Below are 11,456 nucleotides of genomic sequence, written 5' to 3'. Positions count from 1 at the left end.
ATGAAATTATTCACAAATGCATAGACGTGAGAAGAGGTTATGTCCAGGGTTTCAACAAAACATTACACTATTCATGCAAGAAAAAAGAGACTAGACACTATTCATGCGAGAATAAAGAGACGATCCATATGACACAATCCATGTGAGACAATCCATATAAGATTTTAAAAAAACATCACAATGCTCATGCGAGATAAAGAGATCAGATACTTACATGCACTCCATACCCCTCGGCAATATGCCTTTTCGTACATTGGATGCGATGCTCTCTCTTCGAATCGTATTTGACCAACACTTTTCTCACAAATGCTTGGACATACTCCTCATGCATCATGGTGCGCTCTGTCTCTTCTAATAGGTCCCACAAGTGCTGGGCTCGGGCATATTGGGCTCTCTTATACTTTCTCCTCGCCAGCTCTAGCTTCCTCTCCAAATTTCCAAATTGTGCCTCTATCTTCCGTTGCCATGCACCGATAGTGGTACGGGCATGCGGTGTATCAATCGGGTGACCTATCTTCCTATGGGGAATGTCACACTCTATGCCATGCTCAACTCTCAGATGCTCAACCATTCGTGCCCTCCTTACAATGTTGATGTGCCGCTTTGGGCACAAGATGTTCGCACAGGACTGTCAGGCTATAGTGCCGTCAGGTAGAGTAATGTCTACATAGGGTGCACAACCCTACGTAAGAACACATGTGCAGTGAGTACCACTGCTATCTTACACCATGAAAATTCAATGAAAAAGGAGAATCACACTTTCATAGCATTTTCTCAATAAGCATGCTCTTACCGAGGGGCTGCAGAGGTCAACATTGTCATGTGTCTTGGATACAATGTCCCCGTGAGAACCTCTGCACCCCCGACGGAAAGATGATGAGAAGATAATGAAACCTGAAAAGAACACAAATCGAAACGCTTATCATGGAAACAATCTAGAGAAACTGCTGCATACAATCCATATTCCAAAAGAAACAAGGAAACGTACCCTCTTCTTCGCATGCACGATCGAAGCACCCACCGAGGACTACACACGCGACGAGGTTTGACTCCTCTTGCGTGAAGCCATACAAACAACCTGCCAAGCAATCAACGCACATTTGAAAAACCATGTTGCGAATGGGGATTGGGTGTTGTGTTAGGTTGCTCAAACTACCATTTATACTAGAGACCAAGAACGTATTGAATGTAAAGCAATGTGAAAGAAGCAGATCATATGTCCTAACTAGGAATGCACAATATCATTTACAAAATGTCAAGCCAATCCAGAGTTTCATAAGATGTTGTCAAGATGCTTTGATGGTTTTAGTGATATATTTTCCATTTTGTGTGTCATAAATCACCAAACAAAGATACAAAGAGATCTTAGCTTTATTGTTGCTTGTCAAGATCCCTTATTTTATGAGATATTCCATGCCTTCGAAACAACTGAAAGTATCCATTTTGATTTGTCTAAATAGGATGACCACCTAAGTCCGCATGGTTTTCTTATGATTGCTAATGCATTGTCATGATACATATGCATCTAAAATTACACATGCATAGCATGATGCCTTATGCATGATGAAATTGGTATGCATTCCATGCCTTGAAAACAATTGAAAGTATCCATTTTGATTGGTCTAAATAGGATGACCACCTAAGTCCACATGGTTTTCTTATGATTGCCAATGCATCGCCATCATACATATGCATCTAAATTTACACATGCATAGCCCGATGCCTTATGCGTGATGAAAATGGTATGCATATACGAAGTTTAACATTCTCACATATCATGTGTATGACTTTCATCATACTACGGATGCTTTTATGCATATTATGCCTTTCATTGTACGGATACTCGTACCAATTACATATCAAGTAATTTCTACAACATATCTAATAATTACATATCAGATAATTTCTGCAACATATGTTACCAATTACATATAGGATAATTTAACCCTAAACCACTTACATATTAGATAATTTCATTGTATGAATGCCCGTACCAATTACATGGCCAATGGATGATAAGAAACACCCTTCTCTTCCTATTGAAGTGGTCTCCAAATTTTAGCTCCCATGGCCCCAAACCTATTGAGGTCTCTATATGGGTAGAGTTATCCGACCTCCCTAGCTTCATCCATATTTGGAGTAAATAGCCACACCACCAGGATACATTCTAGGAAAATGTTGAGATAACATCTTCATTTTCTAGTGGTATCCCCAAGAATTGGTTGAAGTTGATTTGGCCAAGGACCATAGCAATACACTCATCATCACTAACCACCTAGGAGAGTATTGGATGGACCCACTTGTAGTTCACAAAAATCTCTCTACTTCTTGCTTTAACTATCATAAGCATGGTTATTACATAAAGGACTACTCGAATTGAAATCACTGGATCCCCCTAGTGAACTACAGCCTAATATTGTGGATGATGGATCCATGAGGAAGTGAGGTAGAAAGTAGGAACAAACAATCCATGCAACAATCACCTAACGTATGGAATTGACACCTAACTTTAGGGGGGGGTTGAAACTTTAAGTGAACAACAAATCTAAGTGCTTAAAATTACTTGAAGGTTGCTATTAAGGTCCTAAGTTAATATTACTTATTTTAAGTTCTAATGTTGTATGTGAAATGCATGAAACTTAATTAAAAAACATAAACACATTTATGTTACAAAAACTACATTGTATTTAGTCACATTGTTTGAGAAAAAACAAATTCCTTGCTAGGCATGCACTGGCATTTGCTCCAAGTGGGAAACATTATTTGATTGTCAAAAAGAAATGCATGGCTAAACAAAAAAGGAACAATTTAAAAGAAATTGGGATCGAGCAAGAAAAAGGAAGTATGAGAAATGAGACCACAAACTATACAATTGACTCCACAAACTATAAGGAAAACACACAAACTAAAGCAAATTATTGAAATAATTTGAGATAGATGAGTGACAAAGACACTACTGTCTACACATTTTGCCAAAGCTGATGAGGACTACTTTGGTGACAAACATCTCAATCCTAAGAAAGCAACATGTCGACCACTTGGTGAATCATAGAAGTAAAGAAAGTTGTCTTCAACAAGGGCACCTACCACTCTACCTGATCATTGGCATCATTGAAACCTTAGTTGCATAAGAAGAAAAAACAACCATGTCTCCTCAAGTTCAAACATTGATGACCTAGAAATTTATCTTAGAGAATTTTCACTTAAAATCTAGCAATTGCTAGCTTAATATGAGAAGGCACATACTATGCACATGGATAGACTAGCACATGAGATCATACTCAAAATAGAAGAAGAAAGAAGGCTAGGAAAAGGCCTACTACAGCATGTTGCTAGGTTTACACAAGGACAAAGGGTCAATAGGCAAAGAAAAGAGGCCTAACCTAACCAAATTCAATGTATATTGGCATTCACCAGACGTACTAGGGACATACTAGACTTGGCATTTGCCAAACGTACTAGACTTTGTTGGCATTCATTGGACGTACTAACTCAACCAAGTTCAATGCATCTTGGCATTCGTCGGATGTACTAACTAGGATCCATAGCAAACATAGAAGAAGCACTCAAAATTGATCTTCTATTAGAATGTTAGGATCATTTAGACCACAACCAAGTACATGTATAAACTATGAATGAGTGGGCCACGAGGTCATGGATTGCTAATTGCCGAGGAGGTTGCTATATACATAGCCTTTCGTCGTACCAGTTACATATCAGATAATTTATGCAACAATATTAACAATCATGGGCTTCTCTTAACAGTCATGATTAATAGATGCATTGCAATTAGGACATGCATGGGCATTGATGCACTTGACACCTTCAAAGCGATCATCAAGAAACAATCGTCTCAACAATTTATGCATGGTTCTAAGATATCTTCGATGTGCTCGGCGATGGCCTTTGAGGGATTGCCTTCCACGTTGCACCCCTTCTCTCTCCACTGCTGAGGCTGCACGATCACGCGACTGTCAATGTTCGATGATCCCCTCTGCCTCCCCGTTCTCTCTCTCCTCCTTTGCTTTCTTCCTCCACACGATGGCGATCCTCCAACAGGCGATTCTTCTTCTCCTTCTTCTTTAGACCCGCAGTGCTAAGTTAGATGGACGAGGTTGTGGTGATGGCGATGGCGATGACTAGAAGGAGATAGACGGCATATGGTTCTGGTGATGGCAATGGCACACGCAGTAAAAAAAAAAGATGCAGGTTCTCGCGATGTGATGGCACACACATGTTCTAGCAATGGCGATGGCACATGCAGCGATGGCACATGCAGTAAAAAAAAGACGACGTGAATCGCCCAATGGGGTGGGGGCGACACGAATATTTTCCTGCCCAGCCTCAGGACTATGATTGCACATCATGGCCCATGCTCAGCAAGCCTCCAAGGCCCTGCATCAATGATGGTGTGCCCAGTGCTACTTCGTACTGCTCACAAACCCCCCTTTTCCAGCAGGGTCGGCCGCCAATTTTGGACTGGGTTTACTTTTGTGGCGGGGTTTACTTTCGTGCCAAAAGCACTGGTCTAGATCCTCCCCGCGGTCCACGACCCCCCTCAACCGTCGATCTCAACTACCCCCACCTTGTGGCACATAGTCCTTGAAGGACTCAAGCGAGTTAGAAAGGAGACATATCCTTGCTATAAAGCATATGGACTATCTTTAAGGCCTATTCAGAGTCCTTCCATCTACCTTAAACCAAAGTTATCAGAAGAACTAGCTAGGAGAGTATTAGCAAGATGGGTGGATCTATGGGATAGAGGCAATAATAAGCTTATGGAGTTATAGAAACTAACAAACAAGTTTGTGCATGGCTGGAAAGATAAATAATTGATGAGCCAAATCTTGTAGGAAAAGAAGGAGATTAGCTTCCATCTTCACTTATAGGCTGCTTTGATAGCCTTGAGAGATGCGTGGTCAATCACAAAGAGTTGGCAACATCCAAAATGAAGAAGAGGGTCTATTTCCAAGTGGGCCAAAGCTATGTTTTTGGCAAAATCAAAGAAGATTGGAAGGACTCTTACCCCAAGTCTTAGAGCACATGTGAAAGTGGAGATTATTCATGGTGTGAACAGCCATGACAAGTCAATATTTAAATTATTATGATGGAAGATAGTCACAAAGAAGCTTCTTGCCAAGGACAAAATTACCAAGTTTAAGAGAATCAATGGATGTTGCCCCATGTCCACAACCCATAAGGGAATCGGCACATAGGGAATTGCCACACACATGTTTTGGCATTATAAGGATGCGATGGTTTCAACAAGCTAGCCTCAATACTTTAGTCAAAACGAGGACCATAGAGTTTCGAAGTTATGGAATGTAATCAAAGCAATGATGTTGAACCACCACCTCTAGTCTAATAAGAACAAAGTTCTCATCAAGAAAGAGAGTTGAATAAACATAGATGCATCTTAAGAACTTGTAGATTTGAAGTTCTAGCCATCTTGAATGCTCTTAGGAAGACATAACCAACATTTTAAGTAGGCTTCAAACATGCGTCCAAGTGTCAATAAGGGTTTTGGCCTTTGTGTGCCCATCTCCTCTTATCAATGTACTTATTATAGACTTTGCATTTAAAAATATCAATCAAAACATTTTATGTCTCTTCTCTCTCTTTCTCTCTCAAAGTGGTATACTGCGAGTGATTCGAATTCCCTAACCATGTGATCATGTAGATTAAATTATTTAAGACTGAAAGGCAAAACATGCAAAGCAATTCAAAAATCATAAAAACACGTAGCATTAGTAGCTATCAAATGAAAGTTCTCACAATTAACAATTTGTCACATGTTTCGACGCATCTTGTAATTGAAAAAGCCGATTTTTTTTTGTAAAATTGTCACTGAATTGGGGTGGGGTGTGTTTTTTCTTTTGAGGGCAGTCACTTTATTGGCCCTTTCACCTTAGGGCCAGTTTGGCCAAGCCTTTCACGCTTGTCAAAGTTTGAGTTTAATTTAAAAAATAAAATTAATTTTAAAAATAAAATTAAAATTAAATAATACGTTGAAATTGGAACATTGTGACATTAATTTTAGCCTTAACGGATTTGTCGCGTCGGCTTGGTTTCCTTTGGACGCTGCAAAAACAACAGTTCCCAACGGCTGGACGTCCTCGGTCTGATCGAGGTGTGCATTTGCGCGCACAGAGACAGAGACACAGAGAGAGCGCCATGACCGGTCGCGACGGCACGCTTCGGACGGCACGTCCATTTGTGTTGCACTCGAAAGAACAGATGAAGAAGAAGAAGAAGAAGAAGGAGGACAAGAACAAGAATACGAAGAAGAAGAGAGAAGAATCAAACGCAGCCGCATCTCCCGTAACATCAAGAGGAGGCCCATCATCATACGCTTGGAGCTGCCGTCCTTGCAAACATAGGTGGCCCCTCTGGTTGCATGGCTGTGATTCTGAAAGTACATAACTCTGGAGCATCCTAAGATGATGCTATTGTGCAACATCCTCAAGGAACTTGAGGGAAAATGCGGGCTTTCTACCCGCAGAACAGGAGCTGTTCATGGAGTTATTAAACCAGGCCATCAAAATATCTGTCAACAGAAGATTGTACTGCCGCTAAGTCGCTATTGCTCTGCTCCTTCAAGAGGCCTATCTGTTTGAGCCTAGCCCACTCACAACTCAGAATCGCTAACAGGATGTAATACTGTCTCTAGCTTGATATTGCCCCATCAAGTGGCACATCTATCAATTATCCATCACACGTTATCCATCCCACAGGCACATTAGGCCGCCATGGCAGCTAGAAAGCTAGTCTGGCGGATCCCCTTCCTTCCTCTGATTGCTTCTTTGACTGCCCTTATTCACTTGTCTCTCAAATTGCACTGCCCTTCTCTTGACTCACCTATTCCTCCATCTGATTTCCTCCCTCTTCCTTCTAGTTTGACTCCCTCTCTTTTGCTTCTGCCGGCCTGTGCACCTGGTTCCTGCTTACATGCCCATGTCATTGCAGAGCCTCTCTCTGAGAGACAGACGGCTGCAATGATGTTTGAAGAGCACGGTCTCATACCTAATATACATCCCCATGAGCACGTAATTACACACAAGCTTCCATCATTTGTCGAGCAGAAAGATGTTACTGGACATGTTCTCGAACTTCTGCAGGAAACATCTGATCAAGTTTTAGGAGATCACCCTAGCAGTATTAGTACATCCAAAGGGAGGCAGGAGAAACATAAAGAACTGAAATCTGAAAGTGAAGCAAATCTTACTGAATTGCACACAGCAATGGCCTCATCAGAGACAAGAGTACAAAATTTCAATCACTTTGAACATATTATTGGGTTGTTTGATGATCATGAAGTATCTGAACATGTGCACCATGAAACAGCAGCAGAAGCAAAGATGGTGACTGAGGGTGCAATGATCCATAAAGCTTACTTGCAGCAGGTAAGAGGCTCAAAGTCAAGGGAAGCTGAATTTCCTGTAGATGTTTCAATCAACAGTTCACAAGTTAGTATTGATAAAAAAGAAGTGTTATCTACTACTTCCCGTACCAAAATTCCACAGCCCTCAGTTGATGCAACTTTGGAGGAGAGGCTGCATTGGTTAAGGGTGAGCTGGAGGAGCATCAAAATTCTCCACTCAGATCAGCTCGCCCAACAGTTCTCAAGACGTATAGATGAGTTTCTTGCAGGAAAAGCCACTGACAGCAAGAAAGCACAAAAATGCAGTGTTCGGATTTTCATGACATGGCTTTCTCCATTGAGCTCATTTGGACCTAGAGAGCAACTGGGTCTAGAAAGTGTGTTTAAAACACACCCTGCAGGATGTGTCATTATCCTATCCCGCTCAATGGATTCAAGCAAAGGCAGAGCACTGCTATGGCCATTTTTAGAGAGAGGATTCAAATTGCTGGCTGTAGCTCCAAACGTGCCGTTTCTTCTCAAGTCCACCCCTGCAGAGAAATGGTTCCAGCATCTCAAAAAGGGTTGGATCGACCCTGGTGGAATCTCCTTCAACCAAAACCTCTCCAACCTCCTGCGCCTTCTGGTGCTTTACAAGTATGGAGGTATCTACCTAGACAGTGATGTAATTCTTATGAGAAATTTGTCCCAGCTCTCCAACACTCTTGGTGCACAGTCTATGGATAAAGAGACAGGAAAGTGGTCTAGGCTCAACAATGCTGTGATGATTTTTGACCGAAGAAGCCCCATGTTATTCAAATTCATACAGGAGTTTTCTCTCACTTTCAATGGAAGTAAGTGGGGTCACAATGGACCCTACCTTGTTTCTAGAGTTGTCAGCCGACTGATGAAATACTCTAAATTCAAATGCACAGTTTTGCCACCACAGGCTTTCTATCCTGTAGATTGGGAGCATATTGAAAGCTTCTTCCAATCACCAAAGAATGCTGTCGATCGACAATGGGTAATAGCAAAAATGTTGCAGCTCGGAGAATCTTTCTCCATTCATCTGTGGAATAAAAGAAGCAGAGGGGTTGAAGTGCAACCAGGCAGCCTGATTGAGCTCATATTCAAGAAGTTTTGTGTCCTTTGTGACCAGAAGACTCAAGATCTGGCACTTAGGGCTCAAGTTTGACTGTATGGGATGGAGCATTCATACTTGTGTTGCTGTCTCCAAAAACGGCACATGAATTCTGTGTGTATATAATTTTTTTGGGGACATGGCATTCATGTATGCATTGCCACCTCCATGAACACCAAATGGGTGCTTGTGAATTTAATTTCATTGTGATTTCACTGATTGGAGCAACACTGCTCAAAGTTTCAAGAAAGAAGTGGTTCTTGGACTCCAGAACCATCGTTTGGAAAGATTTCAGGATGGAAGGATGGCAGTGAAAAGGATCAGTCCAATTAGTCCATTGTTGAGATTTGTATGTTGTGAAAAGGACCAAAGAATGCTGTCAATCAACAATGGGTAATAGCGAAAATGTTGCAGCTCGGAGAATCTTTCTTCATTCATCTGTGGAACAAAAGGAGAGAGATTGAAGTGCAACCAGGCAGCCTGATTGAGCTCATATTCAAGAAGTTTTGTATGCTTTGTAACCAGAAGACTCAAGATCTGGCACTCAGGGCTCAAGTTTTTGACTGTATGAGATGCAGCACTCATGTTTGTGTCACTACCTCCACTAATGCCACATGAATGCTGTGTGCATATAATGTTTTTTTGTGGGAGGTCCAAGAAAGAAATGGTTCTTGGACTCCAGAACCATCGTTTGGAAAGATTTCAGGATGGAAGGATGGCAGTGTAAAGGACCAGTCCAATTTGTTCATTGTTGAGATTTGCATCTCGCCTAAAAGGCAGCTCTCATAAGAGTGCTATTTGTATTCTTGACTAAGGTTACTCATTTTGTTCTGCTTGTATGTGCTAATCAACAAGACAGAACATTTTTCTTGAAGTGAATGAGAGATCTGCTATTGAAGGATTATAAATTACAGACATCCTGCTGAATCTAGAGTTGGAAAAACTCATAAACTGTTAAGCAAGTCAAATCTTATAATCAACAAGACAGAACATTTTTCTTGAAGTGAATGAGAGATCTGCTATTGAAGGATTATAAATTACAGACATCCTGCTGAATCTAGAGTTGGAAAAACTCATAAACTGTTAAGCAAGTCAAATCTTATTATGGAACTACCAGACGGATGGATCTTTTTTGTTTGTTTTGTAAACATCAACCATTATATTAGAGTTCTCAATTAGGTTGTCTGCCATAATTACCTGCTGTAAATAGTCTATTGAGCTTGAGTAATGACAGACAAATCTGCTCAATGTGTTTATCATCTAAAGCAAAGTAGCTTAGAATGTCCAATCTTGTCAAGGCACTGAGGAGGTGCAGCTATTGAGAATTGAACTGACAATATCCACTGAGGGGGACTGGTGTTGTGGCGCCTAAATTGCCGTTATGATCCTTCAAGAATCTGCAAATAGGATAACGAAATCAGTACCTAAATTGCCCTTACAATCCTTGAAGAATCTGCAAATTGGATAAGTTTACTCATGAACCTCCAGCAAAAATCTGAATCTAAGGAAAATCTTGAAGCTCTTATGCTTGAAGTCAATCCAAGTTGATCAATATTTGCCCACTATTTTGTCCTGGTGAGAGGCTTCATACAAACGTAGAGCAGAGATCTGATCATGTTGGAGATTGTTTCACTTTATCAATGGCTTGCATGTGACAAAGAATTGGCTGATCATTGGGGGTCGCCTCCTTGCTAGATCTCTTACTCACTCTAGAAAACAACCACTTGAATTGGTTGAACTAAAACTTGTTGGTTGATGAACTTCTCCACTTTAGATGAAAACAAGTGGCTTTGTGCATTCTTTTCCCAAGAAAACTTGTGTGAATGATGTTTTTTAGCTTGACTTTGGAAAAGCTTTCTAACTATGATGGAGATGTGGAGGAAATTTAAAGGATTTTAGGGTTTGAAGACATCTTCATTCTTGTATGTTGGCATTCATATTTTGACTTTTATTGGGTGATTAAAGTTAGTTCTCTATCTTTGCTAGACATTCATTGCCTTCTTCATCACACTTAACCGATGACTTGTGTATATGATTATAGACAACAAAGAATTGGCACTATAAACGCTCTTATACAATCCTCACACGTGCTTTTTTTGTAGATGTCTATTGTGCCTAAAACATCAAACATGTGTCCATGTGTGTGCACATATTCTCTTTGGACAAATCATAGGTTGCAATAAAGAGGAGCTTTTCTCATACTCTCTCTTTTATGGAACAAAAAGCATAAAAGAGTCAATGTATCTATTTTGTTTGGATATAACTTTAAGGTAGTAGTGGGCTGATACTAAGATCTACTTGGTAGTATGGTTGCAAGTTGTTGCATCTGAAGATGGCCTTACACCAATGGTTGACAACCCGAAGCTATCTGCCTCTCTATTCAAGAAGGGCATTCACGAGTGAGCAGGTCTATGGGATTCATGCACAAAGAAAATGAAAGAAATTGATGATGTTCTAAAGCTTAGCCAAGTTGTACTAGTTTGAACCCACAGTCTATGAGCCAAGATGAGGATCTCCCAGCCAATGAAGAGTAGTTCAGTTTTTTGGGGTGCTAACTACTGAACCACAAACTAGTGCAAATTCGTCATGCAGAGCCATGAGTGTCTCTATAGATCCCCTGACCAACTTCCATGGCATTAGAATTATCATTAGCAGAGATTTGAGGGACAAAGGGTCCACCACTTGGAAGCCTAATGGATTTAATGCTACATAAAATATTAAAGTGGATGAAGCACGGGAAAGAATGTTCTTGATTAATACGACAACAGGAATCACCTTAGAAAGAGTGTTATTAATATGAGAGGAGGTTTCCCCTGTGCTGCTAATGGGATTCACGAGGTGGCAAAGGCCCTAAAGGCAGACTTTAGAAATAACCGGAGGGAATTCCCTCTATGAATGTTATCAATTTTACAAAATAACCATCGGTTGGGCCAATCCTTGTGTGTGGGAAGAAGG

The 11,456-nt window shown here is 40.7% G+C and overlaps 1 protein-coding gene across 1 annotated transcript; it reads left to right on the top strand.

Annotated features, from left to right (window-relative positions):
- The first annotated feature begins 6,082 nt into the window (after positions 1 to 6,082).
- Positions 6,083 to 9,441, top strand: LOC148019989 (uncharacterized). The gene has a single exon (XM_087700235.1). It carries the CDS (start codon positions 6,750 to 6,752, stop codon positions 8,553 to 8,555), a length of 1,806 nt encoding a protein of 601 aa, XP_087556361.1. The 5' UTR covers positions 6,083 to 6,749; the 3' UTR covers positions 8,556 to 9,441.
- Positions 9,442 to 11,456: the final 2,015 nt, after the last annotated feature.

Source organism: Lygodium microphyllum, chromosome 19 (genome assembly GCF_053477565.2).
Source record: "Lygodium microphyllum isolate KBCC chromosome 19, Lygodium_microphyllum_v1.1.10, whole genome shotgun sequence".
NCBI lineage: Eukaryota > Viridiplantae > Streptophyta > Polypodiopsida > Schizaeales > Lygodiaceae > Lygodium > Lygodium microphyllum.
Note: the sequence above shows the minus strand (reverse complement) of the source record. Positions and strands in the feature narration are given on the sequence as shown.

Coding starts and splice junctions, on each gene's coding strand:
- LOC148019989 (XM_087700235.1), top strand. CDS start 6,750: ATGGCAGCTAGAAAGCTAGTCTGGCGGATCCCCTTCCTTCCTCTGATT.